Source organism: Panthera pardus, unplaced genomic scaffold (genome assembly GCF_024362965.1).
Source record: "Panthera pardus isolate Hobbes unplaced genomic scaffold, ASM2436296v1 HiC_scaffold_13, whole genome shotgun sequence".
Taxonomy (NCBI): domain Eukaryota; kingdom Metazoa; phylum Chordata; class Mammalia; order Carnivora; family Felidae; genus Panthera; species Panthera pardus.
Window position 1 is genome coordinate 103,288,808 of NW_026526688.1, and position 25,127 is coordinate 103,313,934.

General features: G+C 34.5%; 1 protein-coding gene and 1 pseudogene across 5 annotated transcripts in view; one reads left to right on the plus strand and one right to left on the minus strand.

The window, feature by feature from the left end:
* PRDM5 (PR/SET domain 5) overlaps positions 1–25,127 on the plus strand; it is a 206,874-nt gene that overhangs the window by 87,255 nt on the left and 94,492 nt on the right. For 4 of the 5 annotated variants that reach the window (XR_002072245.2, XM_019418733.2, XM_053901284.1 and 1 more), the window contains exons 4-10: positions 6,462–6,636; positions 8,917–9,091; positions 10,268–10,360; positions 10,622–10,743; positions 14,934–15,013; positions 18,994–19,078; positions 20,331–20,488. Coding sequence is in view for 4 of the 5 variants with exons in the window: in XM_019418733.2 (XP_019274278.2) it covers positions 6,462–6,636; positions 8,917–9,091; positions 10,268–10,360; positions 10,622–10,743; positions 14,934–15,013; positions 18,994–19,078; positions 20,331–20,488 (888 nt within the window). In the remaining variant the exon portion in view is untranslated. The remainder of the gene's footprint in view (positions 1–6,461; positions 6,637–8,916; positions 9,092–10,267; positions 10,361–10,621; positions 10,744–14,933; positions 15,014–18,993; positions 19,079–20,330; positions 20,489–25,127) is intronic. The other variant, XM_019418742.2, reaches the window with a different exon arrangement.
* LOC128776793 (U6 spliceosomal RNA) lies at positions 16,183–16,277 on the minus strand (annotated as a pseudogene).

A 25,127-nucleotide genomic window follows, 5' to 3' on the forward strand; every position in this document is an offset into this window, starting at 1 on the left:
ATATACCTGTCATTTTCCGGCTTCACACTATTCTCCTTGATGTTTTCTTCTTACTCACCAAGAAAATAATTTTAAAAGTATTATTTTGCTTAAATCATTGTATCAGTCAACTTTTGGCAAGAAGACTGTACTACGAGCCTTAAAGTCTTAGTGGTTTATAGCAACAAGGATTTAGTTATTGTCCATGCAGGTATGGGCTACTGGAGACTGTGACTCTTTCCACCATTCGGTTCCACGTGGTGAACCATGGTGTCTAAAGTAACAGCACTGACCAGAGACATGCATTTTTCTGGCAGAAGGGAAAGAGCAGTGGCCCAAACACTGCCCAAACTCTTAAAGCTTTCTCTTGGACATGGTTCACTTCACTTCCAGTCACATTTCATGGGTCAGTACAAGTCACCTTGTCAAACCTGATACAGTACACGCCTCCCACAGATGCCACTCTGAGCCACATCACAGGGGTGCAGCCTACTCCTCAGAGGGGAGTAAATAAATAGGAATGCAATGTTCTCTTATAGTTATGTCTCATTTTATTTATTTTTAATAAAGTATTTTTGTATTTTTTAAATGTTTATTTATTTTGTGAGAGAGAGAGAGAGAGAGAGAGAGAATGTGAGTGGGGGAGGGGCAGAGAAAGAGGGAGAGAGAGACTCCCAAGCAGGCTCCATGTTGTTAGCACAGAGCCCGATGTGGGGCTCAATCTCTTGAACCATGAGATCATGACCTGAGCCTGAATCAAGAGTCAGATGCTTAATCAATGGAGCCACTCAGGTGGCCCAGTTATGTCTCATTTTAAATGTTTTTAGTTTTATTATTAGATCGCTATTAATAGATATGCTTTGTGAATTTCACTATGGAAATGATTATTTTTTTATATTTTTCAGCTTTGTATATTGAGCTCTACAGAAATGATGTTGATACACAGGTTAAGACTGAATCAGGGTTTTTGTAAAGAAGAATTAATTGAGAAGATATTAAATATGGAATTCTTCCTATTTCATTACGTTTTCTTTTCTCCATCTTTACCACTTGTCTCCTACTTCTGTTGATAATTGAATAGGAGTCCAAACTTTTTTTCCTCCACATTGGTATAGTTTCAGTTTGTAACCTCAAGCATCTTGAAGATGATTTCCTATTGTGTTGATTAGTCATTAGTTGTCTTGGCTGGATAATCTGAATTTTCACTCCTTACTACCTTTTCAATACAATGAATTGTGCCTTTGCCAATGTCACAATCATGACTTCTTCTTACGTTGTCCACATGTATCCTCCTAAATCGCCACTATCTGGATTATGGTAATAGCCTACCACAAAAAGTAAATAAAGGAAAATATCAGTAAACTTTTTACTAATAAGTACTTTTCTGTTGTAGACACGGCCTTTTAATATTCTTTTTATTCTTTTCTTTCACTATTCATTATTTGTAAAATGGCGAGCAAGTGTTATGAGTAAAGCTTACACTGTGGGGGATACCTGGTAATTCTTGTTTGCTGCCTTGAGGAAATTGGAGAGATAAGATCAACATGTATTAGAATTTTACTGGTCATATGAATTAAATGACAAAAAACAGAAATAAATTGCTAGTGCCCAATAAACTTAAGGCATTATATATGGAGAAAACTCCTGGAACCTAATTCAGTAGATTAGAGAGTTTCATGGAGAAGGATGATAATGAGGTGTGCCTCAGATGACACTGAGGAGTTGTAGCAAGGAGGCTAGGTGGCATCTTTGCAATTGTACTAACACAGGAATAAATTCAGTATTTTCTGAGAGCAAGTATACCAGTTGGACTGAAGAAGAGGAGGCAGGTTTATTTGAAGGACAGTTGAGGATGAGAGGACAAAGTGAGGTTGAGGATGAGAGGACAAAGAGGTTCAGATTATGGGAGTCTATTTGATAAGCCTTTGGAGCTGTACTTGAGGATGTGACTGGTTCTATATGTTGAGAATCCTGAGCTGGGGCTGGAGACTGTGGGAGTTTAGAATTTAGAGTTTAGAATTTGGAGAGCATGATGAGTGTAGTTAGGGTGACCAACTGTCCTAGCTTGCCCCCGACTCTTTCAGTTTGAGCTTTGAAAGCCCCATGTCTTGGGAAACCCAAGTCACAGACAAAGCAGATGGCTTGTCACTTTTAGGTATAGTTCAGATATAGTTTAGTACGTTAACAAGTGAACAGAGTGTGACAACTAGAAATCCAAAGCAGTTCAGAGCTCTGGTAGGCAGGCAGTGGAATTTAATTATATTTTGGCTGAGGGCAGTTTGGCCAAATGGAATTTATCAAAAACAGCAATGTCAAAGAAACGTTATGTGGCAGTTGGGTTGAAATAAATTTTGAAAAAAAGTGAATATTTTAACCACTGGCTTTCAAGTTTTGCATAGTTATAATAGTAATGATAATAATAGCTGCTACCATTCATAAATGCTTATCATTTATGCCAGGCACCTTACTAGGTTTTACAAATATTTTCACTTTTATCCTTACAATTAACCTATGACATAGGAATTATTTTCTCCATTTTACAAATGAAGAAACTGGTGATTCTAGAAATTAAGCTTTTTGCACAGTCATACAGCTAATTAATTAATCATAAAAAGAGACTTTGAACCCTGGCCAGCCCAAAAAAGCCTGTGCTCCTTAGTCACTCTGCAGCACTGCTTTCTGGTATCAAGGAACCAGGTTTGTTTATTATTTATTATTTTATTTTATTACAAAAGTAACACTTATTAATTCTATGGACTAGCAGAAGAGATTCTGCAAAATACTTAGAATTACCTCTACTTAGAAACAAGTTCTGTTAACATGTTTGTTGATATATTTTTCTTTTTGGGGCACATTATCTACCTACCTATCTATCTATATATTTATCTAACTATATTGATACATATATGACATGTTATTTTATAGAAATTACATTTGGTAAATTTTAAAACCAATTGTTAGGGATTTAATTTTTTCCAATTTATATTATTGGACATGTAGGCTGCGACATTTTGATGGTATAAACAGCTTATGGTAGAAATAATTAGCCGAGGGGCATCTGGGTGGCTCAGTCTTTTGAGAGTTCAACTTTTGATTTTGGCTCAGGTCATGCTCTCACAGTTTGTGAGTTCAAGCCCTGTGCAGAGACCACTTGGGATTCTCTGTCTCCCTCTCTCTCTGCCCCTCCTCCACTGTATCTCTAGATAGATAGATAGATAGATAGATACACAAATAAATAAATAAACTTTAAAATAAGAATTAGCTGAAAATAATATACAAATAAATAAAGCAAAATGAAACAAGACTAAAAAACAAAAATTCAAGAGCTGAATAATAATTGTAAAACCACTCATTCTATGTTGTATCCCAACACAATGAAAACCACTGGCTGAGGAATATTTGCTTTTGAACAGATCATCATGTTGAACAGCCTTCTTGCAGCTAACAGGTTTTCAGCAAAATCACCTGGAGCCCATAACAGGAACCATAAGCAGGACCCCGAACCCAGGCAGAGTCAGGGAAGGCACTAACCCCTAAAATGTAAAAGAAGGAACTGTGTTCAGGGGAAAAAGCCACAAACCCGAAGATGGGAAATAAGAGCTGTAATAAGAAATAAATTTCAGGATCAAAATATTAAAACAGTCATCAAAGCTGGAGCACAAGGTTAGAATCCCAGGACTTTGAGTCAATACCCTTTAAATCCTTCTTGCCGAAGGGCAGGCGATTGGGGCTGGGGTGAGCCTACAGGTAAGGAATATTGGAGTTCAAGAGAACTCCAGAGATTAGGAATCTGGCAGGGTCTGCCAATGGGAAGTTTTGAAGAAAGAGAATAATGTAATGAAAAGTTGTGATTAACTTAGTGAAGTGTAGGCAAGCAACAATTTAAGAGGATACTTCTTAAAACTATTGTGGTAGCAAATTGGCTAGGCACTGGTAGGAATTATATAATAAAGCTATCTAGATATTTCTATTAAATAAGTAGATTGGAGTAATACCATGACATTCCTTTTACCATATTTTTGGCATATAGACAAAACATGTAGTTGGTCCTTGGTGGGTATAATGCTATTGCTTTATTAAGTCAAGGTTTTAACTGGTATATTAAAATTTTCTTTTCTTATGGAGCCCCTGAATGGCATGCTGTGTCTTATGACCGAAGTTTAAGTTAATGGTATCATCTTTTAAAATTAAAAATGATTTTTTCTTGGTGCTATGAAGGCCATCACAAAATTGATTATTAATATTCTGGAAAGATGCTTCAATTAAATTTCTTGGATATTGATCAGATAAGCACTAAGATTTATGATTGTGTTCTGAAATCTTCATTAGGTGAGTCCTTTGTTGCTTTTGGTAACTATTAACAAGTGGTTTCCAAACCCTGGAAATTACCACTTCTGAGTTCATTTAAAAAGAGACCTCTCTTTTGCTAAATGTCTGCATAGTTTTTGTTGGTTGGTTTGTTTATTTTCTTCCACAAAGTGTAACAATTGAATAGAAGTTAATTGTGTTCTTAATTAGAAATCACTTTAGGTTTCTGGAGGTTTGAAGTTACAAAAATTGCAAGGATGCTGTAAATATAGAAACTTCCTTTAATTAACTATAGCTGATGGTTAGATTTGCTTCAGTGCTTTGAACTTTTGAATCAAACCTTTCTTGCCCCATAACGATGAATTTAATCATCATTTTTGTCTTTTCCATGGAATTTTCTAATACATATTAGAAAATTCCATGGAATGGAATAGTATATATATATATATATATATATATATATATATATATATATATACCGTTTTAAAGATTACAAAGATTGTTTGTTGTAAAAAACAAAACAAAACAAAACCTGAAACAGTGGAATATAAACTATTCTTTCTCCCAGCCTCCAAATGATAACTGTATAATAGTTTGCTGCATCTTTTCCCAGCTTTTCACAGGGGTTCTGCTTGTGTGTACATAATATACACATACACACATACATATGTTACACATTCCTCGTCCTCCAGTTTCCCTTCTCCAGCTCACTTTCTCCCTTCCCCCTTCTCCTCTGTCTCCTCCTGCTTAACGCAAGTGCTGTGGTGATAATGCAAGAGAGAAGGCTTTGTTCTATGTCTCTCCCTTACTAAATTTCACTCCTTGGTGGAGCTCACTGTCCTTGTCCTCTTCTCCCCTTGCCTACCATCAAGGTTCAATAAATTCAGACTATGTTTTGCTTCTCTTTATCCTCAGCAGCCAAAGTAGGAGCCGTCCCAGAACAAATCCTCAGCTATGTAAGAGACAGCAATTCTGGGTGTTTCTCTTGGGGACAGCGAGCTAAGCAGCCCCAGTTCTGGCTTCCCTGGTGATTGGCCGAAGGCCCAGAGGGGCTTTTTGTACCAGTTCATTCCAAGTGTGAAGTTCCTCTGGGGTTTCCTTGGGAAGTAGGTTCTTCTTTGTAGTATTTTTCTTGTGTCTGTTATGGGTTGAGATTTCTTCTGCAGTAATTATCTATCATTTCAAACCTGATTTCTAATCTCCTAGAATTTTCTGCAGAATTCTTTTGTGTTGTTAGTGAAACTTGTTTTCTTTTCTTCTCTCTTCTGTCATTTTAGTGGGATTTAGGTACACATGATGATTCAGTTAATACTTTGAACTTCCCAGGTGCCTGGTTGTTTTTTCTTTTTTTTATCTTTTCTTGTTTTAAGTTTATTTATTTATTTTGAGAGGGAGAGAGCATGAGTGGGGCAGGGGACAGAGAGGGAGAGAGAGAGAGAGAGAGAGAGGGAGAGAGAGAGAGAGAGAGAGAGAGAGAGAGAGAGAGAGAGAATCCCAAACAGGCTCTGCACTGTCAGCGCGGAGACTGACTCGGGCCTCGGATCCGTGAATCATGAGATCATGACCTGAGTTGAAATCAAGAGTTGGACATTTAACTGACTGAGCCACCCAGGTGCCCCACCTGATCTTTTTTTTTTCTATTTCTGGTCTAGGGTTTTGAAAGTTCTTTCAGGGTTTGTTTGCAGTTCCTATGGCTTATGTTATAACTTGAAAGTTTTTTTTTCTTCCAGTTTTGGATTTAATATTAATCATAGTTAGATCATTGATATCTCATTGCTCTCTGTGCAGAAGTGACACCATTACTTAACAGACTTCTTTCTGCTGCATTTACAGGCATCCCCAAAATGTTATGACATTAGGCAAATTAACAATGTGAAATTCACTTTTAGTAATTTAAGTATCCTTTCATTTGATATATATAAATGTCACTATCTGTAATATATATTTGTACTTTATTTGCTGGGTGACTGAATACTGTCAGTTTCCTTTTTCAGTATCTGGATCTGTTGGAGATATAAAAAAAAAAGAATAGTAACTTTTAATGGGAACCTGGTACTCAATGTATCTTAAAATTATTTCTTAATTATTATTAGAAACAAACAAATGGTTCAACATTTTTTAAATTATTGAGATATATTTGTAATACAATAGCATATTTTTTAATTTTGTCTCAGGAAGGAGAAAACATTTTCTATTTGGCAATTGAAGACATAGAAACAGATACAGAACTTCTGATTGGCTACCTGGACAGTGACATGGAGGCTGATGAGGAAGAACAGCAAATTATAACAATGATCAAAGAAGGGGAAGTTAAAAATTCTAAAGGACAATCAACAGCTGGCAGAAAAGGTATTGCCTCTAATTGGTGATCTGAGACCATAGAAGTTGTAGAAGAAATATAGTTTGAACTGCAGTTGACTTATAGTTGTGTTATAATAAGGTGTTCTCAAAATAAAGTTAGCTTTTGTGAAAACTACTCTCAGAGAGTAGCCAGCTGTAAGCACATTTTCTTCTAGCAGGAGGAGAACGCTGGGTGTGGGTGATCCATGTGCCCTGTAGAGCTGCCAAGGTCAGCACCAGCTCCTGACTCTCACTGCTCTCACTGGTACAGTGGGTTGGCTAGGAATGAGGAGTTTTGTGCTCCAGCCCTGTGTCTGCCACTCATCAGTCTTGTACCCGGCAAGTCACTGACTCTTTGAGACTTTACTTTCTCATCTGCACATGGGGAAAGGCAAGTGCAGAGGTGTGCAGAGGGTACTGCTGGATCCTAATGGACTCTTCCTGGGCCTCCCTCTTGTTTGAGATCCTTTGAGAATCTGGAACTTCTGGAAATCTCTTTCTGTTCTGAGCATAGAAGCCTGCAGGATTGTTAGGTTGTTCTAGTTGGGTAACCAAAAATGTTGACGGGAGGTCTGATCTGCTTAGATCAATCCTGTAATCCAGGAGATGTCGCTTGTTTGCCATCTGCTGGGGAATAATCAATTATTATTGGGGCTTGTTTCTATTTTATTGTGTTTTACTCCTGATGGGATTTGAAGGAAATATGAATGATGTTAAAGGTATTCATGTTTTGTAATAGATTGAAAGTTACCATAGAGTATTTTTTTCATTTTCTTTAGCAAATCTGCTTCAAGAAGTGACACTGATTTCTTTAGTCACCATGGTAGTAATATCTTTCATATGAATTTTCTACTCCAACTATATGTCACTGGCTGAGAAAGTATAAGCATTCCTAGCATTGCTAGCTTATGCTTCTGTTTCTTTATTTTAGTTGGATTATTTAAGGGAAAGATGAGGACAGGCTTTCTGTTCTATCTTTCAAATATGTATTTTGCTGTTTCAAATTTCAGACTTTGGGTAACAGGTATTATTTTTGTGTTATTCTGTATTTTCTTTTTGGGGAATATTTATTTATGTGAATTACAATATTATTGACTACATTCCCTATGCTATACTTTTTGTATTTATTTTTTAAGGTCCCTCCCCCACCTCCAGGGCATATTATTACTGTGTCCACTATTTTAGCTTAAAAATGGGTCTCCTGTTTATTTATTATCACTCTGATTTTTCTTTAGTTAACAAATATAAAATTGCAAATTGTTTTTACTTTTGTAAAAATAATCAATAGAAACTTAAACAGATTTTGAAAACATATGAATCAGGTACATACATTATTGCTATTTTTATTTTAGATATCAGATGTTATTTAATAAAAGCACCCCTTCCCCCAAAAAAGGCCAGAACACAAACAGAGCAACCAAAACACCAGCAAAAAGAAACAAATAATCCACTCCAATGTCAAACAATGGAGAGCTTAGTAAATAATTATGTTTTTTTTTATTTGACTTGGGAAAATGTTAAATGGAAAAAAAGAGCAACAGATGAAATTGAATACAAAGTATGATCATAAATGTAGTTATTCTTAGACTATAAAATATGAATGGACAAAAGGCAAATCAGGCTTGAGAATATATTAAGTGGTTGTCTCTTCATTATGAGATTATTGGTAATTTTTATTTTCTTCATATTCCCTGAATTTTCTAAATCTAATCTTATTTAATAATCAGAAAAGAAAATGTGATGTAAATAGTGCACTTTGAGAAATTTGGGTGGAGCCATGACAGTCCTTAGGGACTGACAAGCCAGAGAGACCATGGAATCTCACGACACCTGCCGTAATGAGTTCTGTCTTTATGGCCTCAGTCTCTTTCACATGTACGTGAGATTCCCCTTAGTAATTCCACATAGTTTTGCCTTGGTTGGATTTTTTCTCTTTGTGAACTCAGTGAACTCAAGATGACCTGTTTCAGGGAAAAGTTTTGCTTTCTCATTCCACATTTGCAATAACTCTTTCATGTGAAAAGTTAACATTATAGGGTAAATTAAAAATTGATTTTGATTTTGTATTAATTTGCTGAAACACCAATGAAGTGAATTAAAAGATAAGGTACTTCTAGTAACACTTCCTATTATTTTTCATGGACAACATTAATAATACTCAGAGAGATAATAAGAATTTATTCTTCTGATACTATTAAACACAATTTTGATTTTAAAATGAGGATAAAACTGAACAGTTCTTGGCTCTTAATTTTTGTCTTATAAATTTGCTTCCTTGTAAATGTACAGATTGCCTTGGCTGTAAAGAGGACTATGCTTGTCCCCAGTGTGACTCGAGTTTTACCAGTGAGGAAATTCTTGCTGAGCACCTTCAGACATTGCACCAGAAACCTACAGAGGAGAAAGAATTTAAGTGCAAGAACTGTGGGAAGAAATTCCCAGTTAAGCAGGCTTTGCAAAGACAGTGCGTACAGCAAAGAATATCTTTAAAATTATAAGCTAACATTTTTGTTTTTAACTATTCTATTTGATTTGTTTTATAAGTGTGTGTGTGGGTGTGTGTGTGTGGGTGTCAGTGATGTTTTATACGTGTGTGTGTTTTATACGTGTGTGTGTGGGTGTCAGTGATGGAGACGGGGGGGGGTGGGGAGGAAGAAAGTAAGCATTCTATATTGTCATTGTCATTAACTTATCTTTTCTTAGTATAATATGGTGATTTTTGAAACATTCTGATTATGAACTTCCAACAAGTAAACATTATTTATGCTAATAAGTCTTTGTCCATTTATTTACTTGCCACTAAATATCAAATCAAGCTCATTGATTTACTATTCAGAAATTCATTTATGCATAATTTAGTGCTCTGAGGTCACAGATCAAGTTTCAGTTGTCTGCATTTGATATTCCCTCTGAAATCAGTGAAAGAAGAGTTTTAAGAAATGAAGAGAGTTTAGAGAATGAAGAATACGGGGACACTTGGGGAAGCACTGTTTATTTCTTAGCAACTTAGGAGGAATAATTTAAAGATGAATAGATATAGGCTGTCACATGAAGATGAATTAAACGATCCCACACATTGCTCGGTACCCTTTATTATTTTGACTCTTTATATTAACAGCGTATAAATTTATCTTTTTACTTAAATATTTTACAGCATCATTAATTATTAAAAGTGAGAAATTAGATACGTATATTTTTTATTTTAAGAATGTCACCTTGTATATGAGGAAGAAAGCTTTCATGTTTACTATTTTAATATATGCATCTACTTTGCTTCTGAAATTTGAGATGAAAAATTTCTGCTCAAAACTTAAAAAAATTATAATAGCAAGAGATTAAACATTTGGAAATTTTGTTATAGGCTCTTGAAAAAAAAAAACAAGCCAGGGCTATATACTTTTAGAGACTAGATGTTAAAACTGCATTCTAGTCAGCTTTTATTGAGACTACACCAAAGATACTTTTGCTTAGCCGGGTCTTATAGTTAAATTAGGTACTACCAAAAATTAAAGGGACAAAAAACAAAATGAAAACAGAGATCACCAACAGGATTTTATTTAAAGTAGAGATATTTTTCATAAGTTTTTGTCTTACACATCCAGTTTTTATTTCTTTTTGTTTTTTTCTATTTCCCCCTCAGCGTTCTTCAGTGCACAGCGAAAAGCAGTCTGAAGGATTCTTCACGAAGTTTTCAGTGCTCTGTTTGCAATTCTTCCTTCAATTCAGCATCGAGGTTTTGTGTCTGAGTTATCACATGGCTGTTATATAATTGTGGGTCATTTTTGGCAGGCATGCTTTTTATGCTTCTTAGTGATTAAGTGTCACATGGCTACAAGATAAGTGCTTTCCTTTTTACCTGCCCAGGTAATGCATGAAATGACCCAGAAACTCTACTAGAGAGCATGCATTGCAAAAGCCTGCTGTGCTGTTAGACTTCATAAGATATGTCTTCACCATTTCTTCTCCCTGTTCCCCTCTCCTGGTTGTTTTGTAGTTTTGAGCAGCACCAGGAGACTTGCCGGGGAGATGCCAGGTTTGTGTGCAAGGCCGACAGCTGTGGAAAGAGGCTGAAGAGCAAGGATGCCCTCAGAAGACACCAGGAAAATGTCCATGCTGGTGAGAAATCACTGGAGGGTCATTTTTAAAGGGGCTTCCTCTCCCCAGGCTGTCGTGATCTGTTTTTAATTCTTGCTCTCGAGGAGAGAGCTTGCTTTGACATTATGCTCACACAGATGTGGAGCTCTTGCAGTGGACTTTTTTCTTTCTCTGAGCACCATTTCTTTTTTAAGTTGATTTCAGCAGTATTTTTCATTTTTCGGATATCTGAATTAATCATAACTGGAAACCTAAGCTAGAATCTACTTGAGCTTGGTAGTCAGGTATATTAAAAATTAATGTTTTTAAATAACAATTTAAGTGTGAAATATGAAATTTCTCTTTTAGTAGATACATTTTAAAACTATTAAATGATGCTCTTGTGCCTTAAAGTTTTGTAGTAAAAATCTATTTTTTAAATTTATATTTCTCCCATATTGGAGAAAATTACTGCATTTTGACATGGGAATTTAATGTATCGGGATTAATAAAGCAGATATTATTTGAATTCCTTCTAATGGCCAGCTAAACAATAAAACCCCTATAAAATTTGACTGTCACTTAGATTTTATCTGTTTAGCACATGGTAAATGTATTTTGGTTTAGGGATCAAATCTGTTGCACGGAGTTGAACAGATGGCTGTATCGTCAGAGTTAACTTTTCACTTCCTCAGTGTCTTTTCCTTAAGAGAGGCTGAGGCTCATGGAACTCCTCATATCCTTCTGTGCCTATGCTTTTCACACATGTTTACATTTGCACTTGGCTTCTGGGAAATGTGTGGAAAGATGTCTTTCTGGACATGAGGAAAGTGGATTTCTCTTCTCCCATCTTGTTTATTCCCACATTCAGGAGAACAGGATAATCAGTACTCAGCTTCTGTATCCTATGTTTGTTCATTGTCCAAAAAGTATCTCCTTTAATGTTAAAGTTATAGCAGCTAATATGAGTGTGTCTACTGCCTCCTATTTTGCATCATTGCTTGGACTACATATTTAGGGTAAGCTGTCTATGAAAGTTCTGGGTGGTAGAAAGTATGGCCATGCAAAATACAGCTTCAGGATGATTATCAATAGGACTTTACATTGTTCTGATTTCTTTCTTTCCTTTTGAAGAATATATGGCTGATTTAGGGAGGATGGCATTTTCCTGAATTCATTAAACTTGGGCCTTCACTATGCTTACAAAAGGCAAGCATAACTTTTTGATAGACCTGTCTTCATAGTTTTTTTTTTAAGCTGTTATGTTTAAAATGCTGTTCTTAATTTTCTCCATCTTTGTCTGCAATGTATTATAACAAATCTTTCATGTCATTTTTAAAGTTAACTTTGCTGAACTAAGTAAAAAACCAGATGCATACTGAAACTCTGGAAACTTGCATTCTTTTCATTTGGGCATGTGGTCTTCAGGCTGTGCTATAAGCATAATTTCTGTGAGGCTTCTTGTAATTGGCCTTGGATATTATAATATTACTGATTCTGGAAACTCATGTTGACTTTGTAGTAAATAATTTATAAAAGGAAGTTTTTTTTTTATTTTTCTGTGTTGTGGAAACATACAAAATATGGAATGTACAATATTAGCCAAAGGACACTATGCACAATTTTTGTTGAGATTGGTATACAATCCGTCTTTCATTCATAGCCCCTCTTTTGTCTCTCCCTTTTCTTCTATGAGATACATACACATTTGGAGAAAGAATATTTCACATCAGAACAGCAAACAAAGCAGTGTTCACACATATGATTGTAGAACCTTCTATACCTGAAAGCACACTTAACCCACATTGTACTGAAACTTGCGGTACTTAGGTGACTATGTATTCATTAGGGTTGTGTTAATTTTTCATACATCTCCTACTATTGTAAATAATGTGTTCCTGAATGGTTTTGAAAGTTGAATCTGAAAGTAAAAAAAAAAAAAAAAATCAGACTTACCTGAATATAGCAAAACTAAAATAGTATAAAGTCTAGTTATGGCTTTGTAGATACTGTTGTCCTTCAACCTAGGGAAGCTGGTAGAGTGATGATGACCTTCATAGTTACCCAAGAGGAAACAGAGAATGAAGGGCCTGACTTCCTTAACCCACTTCCATTTTTTTCTTTTGTTTAGAGTCTATGGATGCTAAAACCAAGAAATTTTGTATTTGTGGGAGATAACATTTGTCTGCACTCTCAGGCAAATTGTTATAAATTTTTAAAATATTTTTTTTTTCTTCAGGCTCCAGGGTGTCATAGTTGGTTAGGCATATAGCTCTTGATTTCGGCTCAGGTCATGATCTCATGGTTGTGAGATAGAGCCCCGCAGAGCACGGAGCCTGCTTGGCATTCTGTCCCTTCCTCTTCCTCTGTCCTTCCTTCTGTCCCTCCCATGCTTGCATGTGCTTTCTCTCTCTCTCTCACAAAAAAAAAAAAAAAATTAGTTTTTTTCTCAGAAGAGCTTGGATTCCAATTCTAGGATGAAGAATAGAAGACGACAGGAGGAGGGAAAAGTTTGGAGAGTAGGGATGGGGGTATGGTGCATTGCCTGTGATTCCAGCTGTAGGGACAGTAGCAGGAACATGAGGATAAAGGAAGAGGTGTGGTTGGGAATGTCTCAGTTCTATCTCTCTTCTCTCCCTCAGGGAAAGGATAGGGTTCTAGTCTTAAAGAACAGCCGGTATGAGGGATAAGACAGAGCAACAAAAGATTATGAATTGAAAGAGGGAAATGCCAGCTAGTGCAAGCTAGAAAAGAAGGAATATTCCTCTTCTGTGCCCCCCTCCCCTGCCGTGTATGTGATCTATATGTATAGAGATACTCATTTTGCTGGGGAGAATTTTCTCCTTTAGTAGCCATTATTTTTTGTCAATCACTATGAAAAATTTTCTTGGCTGTAACATTCAGCATGCTAAAAATAGTGCATTATATGAAACAAGTAACTTAAATAATAAGAACAAATTCATACTTTCTTTTTCTAAAAGTGTATAATCACAGTCCTATAATAAAATAAAATCATCTTGTAATATTTTTTTTAATGTCTTGGAGTTTTTTTCAAAATAATAGAGAAATGGGGAAGTAGATGGGGTTGAGGTTGAGGTTGAAGCAAGAATAGCCATGGATTTGTCATTGTTGGGGCCAGGTGTGGGTACATGGTGGTTCGTCACATTATTTGATTACTTCAAATATACAAATTTGTGTATTTGAAATTAATTAAAAGTTGAAGAAACCACTCTGTGATTATTTGTGGTAGTGCAGATGATATTACATCATATTTGAAAAAAAATGTTTTATTGAGTCTTCATTTCTATAACTACTGTGAAATTTGAAATATGAAATGAGCTACTGTAATCACTGTGTAAGAAGACAAAATTGGTCTTGTTTTGATTTGTATAATAATACAAATGTTGATATAATGTTTTGATGTACTTGATTTTGGTTTATTCTGGTTTTTAACATTAATATGAGAAAGTATATGCTCATAGATTTTGTAGGAATCTAGTGCTGGAAAGAATAATCTATAAATTCCATCTTAAAAAACACAGAGGATTAAATGAAATATTCTCTTAAAATTTAAAGCAAGTGGGGCGCCTGGGTGGCGCAGTCGGTTAAACGTCCGACTTCAGCTCAGGTCACGATCTCGCGGTCCGTGAGTTCGAGCCCCGCATCGGGCTCTGGGCTGATGGCTCAGAGCCTGGAGCCTGCTTCCGATTCTGTGTCTCCCTCTCTCTCTGCCCCTCCCCCGTTCATGCTCTGTCTCTCTCTGTCTCAAAAATAAATAAACGTTAAAAAAAAAATTTAAAAAAAATTTAAAGCAAGTAGCAAAATCAACTTATGAATTAATAAAACCATTTTTTTCTTTTATAAACACATTTGATTAATTTAAATTACAATTTTTCATGTTAGTGTGCTTTTTCTTTTTTAATTCTACATTAGTTTATGGAAAGGTGAAATGCCTATTTTATATATGTAGAAAGTGGTATATCATGCTGAATATTTTTCAAATTTAAAAAGAAAGGGTTTAAATCCAGTTTAATGACTATGACTATAACATTGAACATTTTTGGAATTCTAAGTTGTTAACTTAGAATAACTTAGAATAACTTAGAATAACTTGTATAACATCTTGTTAAGATGAAATACCTGTTTAGAAATTATATATAACCTAGAAACATTGTATCTGATGCTCTTCATAGTCTCATTTAAATCATGATGATATTTTATTTGCATTTTAGGCGATCCTAAGAAAAAGCTCATATGTTCAGTGTGCAATAAAAAGTGTTCTTCAGCATCAAGCCTACAGGAACATAGAAAGGTCAGTAAGATGAAGATTAATGCTCATCAGAGTGTAAGACCTTTTAGTCATTTATAGAGACTGCCATGAAAATTTTTAATTGATTTTTTTATAAAGACAGAGCTTTGTCATCAATTTATACATTAGCATATTCTAAAATGCCAGACTGATATGCAGAAAAGTGAGCTCTTGTAAAAGTATATTTTGAGTTTCAAGCTTTTTTAGTTGCTGTTTGCTCAGGAAATACTATGTATTTGATGGAAACATATAAGTTTTGTGGATTTATAATATGCCCTGCAATGGCATTTAGCTATTAAAATGCATGCATCTTATAGTAAAGTCCGACAAAACAAAAGACAAGAGCTCCTTATTTTAAAGAACTAAAAATAATGTGCAAGTATGTCAAAGTGTTGTTAGCAGAAACAAATGATTATATTAGGAGAAAATAAATTTAATGCATTTTGTAATAAACATAAAACTTATTACTAACTTACAAATTTAATGTGAAAGGTTAACCTGAAAAATATACCGGGGTTATTAACCTTAACAACATTAGCACTATTTAATAGAATTTACAATAGAATAGAGCTAAAATAAAATTTAGATTTTTGTTCTTATTGTGACAAATTCTAGAAGAACTCTTATATTATATTATATTATCAGATAAATGATTATTTTTTAATTTCACATCACTTTTCAGAATATCTAGGAGTGTATAATATTTTCTTTTAGTGATTTAATATTGAAGAGAGTATATAGTACTAGTGAATATAAAATTTTACTTTTCTTATGGTTTACAAAATGAATTTATCTCTTTATTGTATATAGATATATTCCAAAGTAACCTGAATGGCTTTAGAATTCATGATATTCAATCTGATAGTTCTAACTATGTGCTGTGGGTTTAATCTATAAACACACAAGATAGTTAGATTCCAAAGATGTCCAAGATTATATTTTATATGTTGGGTGATTTTGATCCTCAGGGAGAAATAACGGAACAAGCGGTGGACTGAGAGTGAGGACAGTGGGTGTCATCTTCTGTCCCTAACACTCCATGTAACATTGGGCCTCTGTTCTCTCTTTTATTAAATGTGACTTGAATGGGTCCATGCTTTTTAATTTTTTCTCCAAGTGCCATGAGCTGTTTTGTTTGTTTGTTTCTAAATGGTTTTCTAATAGGATTGTTTAAACATGTAGAACACATCAAGAATTTGCATATAATTCTTGTGCACCGGCCATGCTAATCTTCACTGTAACATTCTAATTTTAGTAATTGCACTGCTCACTTCATCCCTATGGCTTCTGAAGCAGAATCTTAGTCTGAGGCAAAAAGATGAAATCCAATTTAGTAGATATTTTCTAAATATCTTCTTACTTGTATAATTCTATGATTTCTTTCCCTGGTCTATTTACATCTTAAGAAGTTGAAATTTAAGATAGTTTACCAGATTAAAGATTGTACTAAACAGAGTGTTTCAACAAAGTTGCTTGTGGGGCCTATTTCTGAAAAGTGTTCTCTTTTCCATTTGTTTTCTTCATAATATAAGAACTTTTTCCCCAAGGAATGTCTTGGTAGAGCCAAATACTACTTGGTGATGGTAGAACATGGCACCCAAGTTATCTCTGCAGAATGTTAATAACTTATTAGCTGAATGCAGCACTTCCTTAATTACAGCATGGCTCATCTAATTTAGCCTTTCTGAATCCATAGACAGCTTTTGTTGACTTCCGTTTCTGATTCTGTTCTTAATAGTTGGGTATGTTGAATGTCTAATAGAGTTTGGTTGCAGTATTTAACCTTGCCAGTAGAGGGTGCTGTATGAATATGCCAAATTACATAATAGTCTGGAATAGTATCTTACATTACTATATACTATTTTATGTTACAATAAGACATATTATAACCCTTCTTGAAAATTGTTTATTTAGGGACTTCAAAATTGTAATTTAATATGCTCCATATCAATTAGTAAGCTGAACATTTTGAAAATTGTGCTTTATTTATCATTAGGTGTAAATAAATAGTATTACCAAATTTGGTTGTTTTATTAAGCTTTTTTAGGATTTTTGAAGATAGCTGTGGCCTGAATTTTCCACTATAAATAACATAGTCAATGCAAAAGTGCTTTCATATACAGTGAATATTCTGTTTTATAATTAAGGAAAATTAATTCAACTGAACCTTTAAAAGTGTTTCATGTTTCAGGAGCCGTGAGAGTTAAGAAGTGAAAAAACATGGCTACTATTCTGCAGTATTTTATTTAACATTTAACACTTTATATATGGATGAATAATTTAAAAAAAATTTATGTATTAATATAAGTTTTATATTAAAATGAAAATACACTAAATATATTTTCATTTATGTATGGCTCAGAAAGCACATAATCTTTTTTAGGAGATATTGTTATTATAAAAGACATATATTACAGAAACATAGAGTTTAAGAATATAAATCTGTTCTTACTATCTTTAAATAAACAATACACATAATATTGCTCCTTAAGCATAGGTGTTGAACCAAAACCACGTGAAGGTCTTTGATGATTGGACAGACTGTCTTTAAAATGGCTCAGGCTGAAAGTTTTACTCCTAACTGTGTAGTACTTGCTTTCTGAGTACTTGTGTGGGTCCCACATTTTTTGCCTGAGGAATCATAGAATGCTTTGGACTCCATATATTCACTAATAGAGAATAGATGACACTGCATATAAGCAGAGGTGTAAGTCAGACTCTAGTGGAATAACATCATTCTGCTTCTGCCTTGTTTATATACATTTTCTGTGCTTTTCCCAACTGAGTTTTCTGACTCACCAAGAATCAGATCTGACAAAGGCAGAAGGTGGATTGGCAGCCTCAGACCTGCCGTGAGGTTGGGCATCGAATGAAGTCCCAGACTCAGACGTGGGACCTGGTAATTTTCCCTAGCTTTTGTTTCCCTGCCTTGTCCCCTCTTTTCAGTCTCTCTGTTTTGAGTTCTTCCATGGCCACTTAGATCGAGGGAGCCAATTACCAGGATACAACCCAGTCTTCTACTCATGACTCACTCAGTTCTTGGCCCTCTGCCTTGACTTCACTCTGCAGTGGCCCTCGTTATTCTGCAGGGGTAATCACAGCACCTTGTCTTTCTGCACAAGGGTCTTTGCTTCTCTGGTGTTAACTATTGTGGGCTTTACCTTTAGTGAGGTTGAAGCAAATATAACTTCACCAGAGCTATTTTAGAATCTTCAGCAAAACAGTGTGATGCTCTTGTTCACTGGGGGTGATCAACATTTCTAATACGAGGCTTCTTGAAATACATTCCTCTTAGAACTTTGTGCATTGTTTCTGATAATAAACTGGGCTTCTACTTTTCATACCACCTATACAATTTCTCTGTTTAGTGTCTTAGAGGGAAAGAGCTAAAGTTAATATTCAGTTGTAAAACTTATTAGCCAGCTGTTTGATAAAGTCATGTTCCCTACTTATTATAGTTTTTGATCTTTTCTTTTTATTGTGGTCTTCCTATCATGTAGGAATTTTACTTTGAGCTAAATGTTTTTTGGAATCCTATATCTTCTTGTCTTTCATGGTAATTCATGTTTTTTTCTGTACTATATACATTTAAATTTAAAATAGTTTCACTACTGTAAAGGGAATATTATCACATACAGGTTCTATATTTCCAAATCCAAATTTGTGCATAACAAAAAGAGTTCGTGTCAGTTAGGTATAACTTTTTACAGAGTGTAGAAATTTAATATGCACTAAATAGGTCAGCTATACCACATATTTAAATAGTGTGCTGCAATCTTGTATTTTCTTTTAATTGTTTGTTTTTATTAGGTAACAGGTTCACTGCATTTTCAATTTATATAAGATAGTGTGAATAAAACAGAGCTGAATTACAATATACATAGATATTGCAATAGCAGCTATCCACATATTTATACTTTTACTTGAGTTCTATATAATTTATTTGGCTTTGACAGTTGACCTGTCAACTTAACCTTTTTCAGATTCATGAGATATTTGATTGTCAAGAATGTATGAAGAAATTTATTTCAGCTAATCAGCTAAAACGTCATATGATCACTCACTCAGGTAAAATACATATTTGTTCATTTATATTGAAATCACTACAAAAGATTCACTTTGTCCTTTTCAGGATCTCCGAGAATAGTAATCAGGAGACCTGACTTTTAGTTCTAGGTTGGCCAGTAACTAGCCGTGTGATTTTGAACAAGTTACTTAGCCTCTCTAGACCTCAGTTTATTTATAAAGCCAAGGTGATTGGACTAAGTGATATCAAAGCTCTTCAGAATCACCATTTAATTTATTGTCTACTCCTCCTGGAGCCTTAGATTCTGTTCTTTATCTGTGAAAAGGGCCCTACCTTTTAGAATTGCTGTGAAGGTTAAATGAGATCATTATGTACTGTGCTAGCAGGGGGTCTGACTTTTAGGAGGGATTCAACAATTACAGTTTCTGCTTTTCTAGATACTTTCACATTCTCACCAAGGTACTAATAAATGTTAATGAGAAATTTATAAATACATTTTGAGAATATAAGTTTTTAAAGCTGTAGTTTCATTTTAAGCAAGTTTGAGTAATAGGTCTGTTATACAGATTAAAAAGAATAAGGTCTGAAAATAAATTTTGCTTTATGAAGTCTCCTTCTAGAGTTTGGAACGTCTATAATTTAAGGCCATTGAGGTTAGAATGTTTTTACGTATCCACTTTGTTTGGTGATGGCTATATATATTTTGGCAAATGAAAATAGGAGATCAAAAACTGGTGGCCTTCAGATATGCTTTGTTTGAAACAAATAGTATTTTTTGCATCTAGTGGTCAACATTTCGTTAACGTTGCATAAATATGGGTTCTATACAACAACCTAGGTGCGTAGAGAATTGAAGCTTTCTGTTGAGAATTGAAGCTTTGCCTATATGAGTTCCACTTGTTCAAGTAGGAGGCAGGTCTGTCATTTACTTTTATCACTGTCAGAACACTCTTAGCATTTGAAGTTGTGACCTTGGTTTAAACTCATACTATCAGCACATTTTTCATCTGGAAATAGGATTTTTTTTTCCTTGAATTTGAGCTTCATTCTTACATCTAAGCTAATTTACACATTTAGTTTACAAAAATAAGTCTCTGAAAGAACAAGTTCATATTTCTTTTGTGAATAGGGTCACATGTCTAACAGAAATGGACTGGTAAGTAGATTTTTTTCAGTTGTTTGAATCATGTTTCAGTTGACTAGTCCATTAGAAGTAATATAAGGTAAGGCTGTTTCCCTTTTTATCCTTTACCTTTATATAGATGTGAGATTGTCTCCACTCATTTTTCACAGAAAAGCGACCCTATAATTGTGAGATTTGTAATAAATCTTTCAAGAGGCTTGATCAAGTGGGCGCCCACAAAGTAATACACAGTGAAGATAAACCTTACAAATGCAAGCTTTGTGGAAAGGGATTTGCCCACAGAAATGTTTACAAGAATCACAAGAAGGTAAAAGCATATAAATATTATTATTATTATTATTATTATTATTATTATTATATTTGCTGATTTGACTTCTAATTATTTTATAAGAGATTTGTGTATATCTGGACGTGCTTGTGCATGTGGAATAATTACAGAAGATCTTGCTTTTACTTTCTACCCCCTCACTCAGGCCACAACCCCTTGTGGCCTGATTTCTGTCTTCCATCCTCTGTTGAAACTGTTCTCACACCCAGAGGGCCATCCACTGTTTCCCAGTGGTGTACTAACTGCAAAGTCTTTATTCTCTCCCTTTTTTTTCTGTAACGTTTGACACTCTTGTTCACGTTAGCTGTTTTGAAATTCTGTTCATGTTTGGTGTATACTTTGCTAGGTGTTCTACCAATTTCTCTGAACACTTCCATCTCCCCTCCCTGAGGAGGTTGGCTGGATGCATTGGCTGTGGGCCTCTTCTGTTTTCTCTGCATCAGCTACATCCATGACTTCTGCTATCAACTCTATACCAACACATGCCAAATGACTTATTTATTTAACCCAGTCTTCAAAACTATATTAATTTTTTTTATTTGAAACATAACTGGATATCTTCTTGACCTAATGAATTTAGCATGTCCCAGAATGACTTTTTCATTCTTTATGCCCCAGATAACCTCTCTTTTAGAGTTTCTTCTTTCTGTTAATGACAAAAGCATATGCTTACTCCTGTCTGTTTCTTTAGTCTTAGACCCTTTTTAAAACCCTGATTCTTGGGGCACCTGGGTGGCCCAGTTGGTTAAGCATGAGTCTTTGGCTCAGGTCATGATCTCGTGGTTTGTGGGTTCAAGCCCCATGTTGGGCTCTGTGCTGACAGCTCAGAGCCTGGAGCCTGCTTTGGATTCTGTGTCTCCCTCTCTCTCTGTCCCTTCCCTGCTCATTCTCCCTCTCTCTCTCCCTTTCTCTCTCTCTCAAAATAAATAAATAAATAAAGCATTAAAAAAAACAAAAACAAAAACAAAAATGCTGATTCTTAAAGAATCTACCCTCTACCTTGTCTAGTCACCTTCAGTCATTTGTTCCTTTATCATCCCAACATCCCAATTATTGCTCATTTTCATTGCTTTAATACCCATCTAATTAGATTCTTATTACTTATCACTTCCCACCTTTCCATCCTCCTAAATAAATTGTCTCATAGTGCAACTCTGACATATCACTCTTGTACTCTAATATTATGAGTAGATTTCCGATGCCTATATAAGTTATAATGCACCTTGCCCTCTCCCATGACCTCAACTTTTCCAGATGTTTATTCTTTTCTCTGCATACCTAAGACAACTTGACATTTGTCTTCAGTCAGCATGACTAACTTCCCCTTCCTCTTTTCTTTTTTTTAAAATTTTTAATTTAATTTTGTTTTTATTTAAACTCTATACCCAACATGGTGTTTGAATTCATGACCTTGAGATCAAGAGTCACCTGCTCTACTGACTGAGCCAGCCAGGTGCCCCACCCTTCTTCTTTTCTGTTAGGACTTTCTTCAATTATAATCTCTTAGTTTTGTGTATTAATTTTTGTTTACATTTCCTACATACTACCTTTATTCTAGTTCTTGTTTCAGAATGTATTAGTTTTATCTTATCTACTTTGTGTAGATAATAAATAATGTTTCAGTTGAATTCAGAAAATGGTATTGTTTGTTTTTTTGTTATTGGGTTGTATGTGTTCTTTATATATATTGGGTATTAACCTTTTATCAGATATATCATTTGCAAATATCTTCCCCCATTCACTAGGTTGTCTTTTCATTTTGTTGATAGTTTCCTTTGCTCTGCAGATGGTTTTAGTTTGATGTGGTCCCATTTGTTTATTTTTGCTTTTGTTGTCCTTGTCTTTGGAGCCAGATCTACAAAGCATTGCTAAGACTCATGTCAGGGAGATTAATATGTTTTCTTTTAGGAGTTTTATGGTTTCAGGTCTTACATTCAAGTCTTTTAATACATTTTAAATTTATTTTTGTATATTGTGTAAGATAGTGTTCCAGGTTCATTCTTTTGCATGTAGCTGTTCACATCTCTCATCACTATTCATTGAAGAGACTCTTCTTTCCCATTCTATATTCTTGCCTCCTTTGTCATAAATTAATTGCATGAGTTTATTTCTGGGCTATCTATTCCGTTCCATTGATCTGTGTGTCTATATTTTTCTATCTGTAACATACTGTTTTGATTATATAGCTTTGTAGTATTGTTTTAAATTTGGGAATATGATGCCTCTTTGTTCTTCTTTATCCCGATTGCTTTGGCTATTTGAGATTTACTGTGATTCCGTACAAATTTTACAATTATTTGTTCTACTTTTGTGAAAAATGCTATTGGGATTTTGATAGGGATTGCATTAAATCTATAGATTGCTTTGGGTAGTATGGACATTTTAACAATATTAATTATTCTAATCCATGAACATGGAATATCTTTCTATTTATTTGTGTCTTCCATTTGTTTCATCAATGTGTTATCATTTTCCGGGTACAGGTTTTCCACTTCTTTGGTTCAATTTATTCCTAGACATTTCATTGTTTTTGATGCACTTATAAATAGGATTGTTTTCTTGATTTCTCTTTCTGATAGTTTCTTATTAGTGTGTGAAAATGCAATGGATTTTTGCATATTAATTTTGTATCTTGAAACATAATTGAATTCATTTATTAGTTCCAGCAGTTCTTTTGGTGAAGTCTTTGGGGTCTTCTATATATAGTATCATGTCATTTGCAAGTAGTGACAGTTTTAATTACTTCTTTCTTTCAATTTGGATGTCTTTTATTTCTTTTTCTTGTTAATTACTCTGGCTAGGCCTTCCAATATTATGTTGCATAAAAGCAGGGAGAGTGGGCATCCTGGTCTTGTACCTGATTTTAAAGGAAAACTTTCAACTTTTTATCATTTAGTTTGATATTAGCTATGGACTTGTTATATATGGGCTTTATTATGTGGAACTATGTTCCCTCCACACTTAGTTGAGAGTTTTTATAATAAGTGGATGTTAAATTTTGCCAAATGCTTTTTCTTTATCTATTTGAGATGATTATACGATTTTTATCTTTCATTTTGTTAATGTGGTTCATCATGTTGATTGGTCTGTGGATATTGAACCATCCTTGCATCTGTGGAATAAATCCCACTTGATCATGGTGTATGATCTTTATGTGTTATTAAATTCAGTGTGCTAATATTTTATTGAGGATTTTTGCATCTATGTTTAAAAGGTATATTTGCCTGTAAGTTTTTTTCTTCCCCCCACTTCCCCCTCATCTTCTTCTCCTTCACTTTTTTTTCTTTTTCTTTTTCTTTTCTTTTTTGCTTTTCTTTTCTTTTCTTTTTTCTTTTTCTTTCTTTCTTTCTTTTTTTTTTTTTTTTTTTTTTTGTGGTGTCCTCGTCTAGCTTGGGTATCAGGGTAATATTGTTTTTGTAAATGGGTTTGGAAGCATTCCCTCCTTTTCAGTTTTTTGGAAGAGTTTGAGCATGGTAGGTATTAAATCTTTGAATGTTTGGTAGAATTCATCAGTGATGCTATATTGCCCTGGACTTTTGTTTGTTGGGAGGTGTTGATTACTAATTCATCTTCTTACTGTAATTGGTGTATTCAGACTTTTTATTTCTTCATGATTCTGTCTTGAAATATTATTTCTGGGAATTTATCTAGTTCTTCTAGATTGTCCAATTTCTTGGCATATAATTTTTTTGTAGTTGTCTTGTATGATGATTTGTGTTTTTGTGATATCAGTTTTATCTTTTCCTCTTTCTGATGTTATATTTATAAAATAAATATATTAGTGAGTGAGTCCAGCTAAAGGTTTGTCAGTTTTGTTTATCTTTTCAAAGAACCAGCTCTTAGTTTCATTCATCTTTTCTATTGTCTTTTTAGTCTCTATTTCACGGATTTCCACTCTATTCTTATTATTTCCTTCCTTCTTCTAACTTTAGGTTTTATTTGTTCTTTTTTTGTTCTTTTTTTTTCTTAGTGCTTAGAAAAGATGCTTGATATGATTTTAGTCTTTTTATTAAGACTTGCTTTATGGCCTAACATGTGATCTATCATGGAGAATGTTTCATGTGCACCTGAGAAAAATATGTATTCATCTCCTTTTGAATTTTTTTAATGTTTATTTATTTTTGAGAGAGAGAGAGCACGAGCAGGGGAAGGCAGAGAGAGAGGGAGACACAGGATCTGAAGCAGGCTCTGGGCTCTGAGCTGTCCTGCCTGATGTAGGGCTCGAACTCCCTGAATTGTGAGATTATGACCTGAGCCAAAGTCAGATACTTAACTGACTGAGCCACCCAGTTGCCCCTCAACTCCTTTTGGATGGAAAGTTCTATATTTATCTATTAAGTACATCTGGTATAATGTGTTGTGTAAACCTATGTTTCCTTATTGACTTTCTGTCTGGATTATTTATCCATTGATATAAGTAGGGGTGTTAAAAATCCCCTACTATTATTGTATTGCTATAAAGTTCTGCCTTTAGGCCTGTTAATATTTGTTTGTGTATTTTGGTGCTTCTATTTGGGTGCATACATATTTATAAATGTTATATCTTCCTGCTGGGTTGATTCCCTTATGATTATGTAATGCCTTTTCTTGCATTTTATTACAGTCGTTTTAAGTCTAT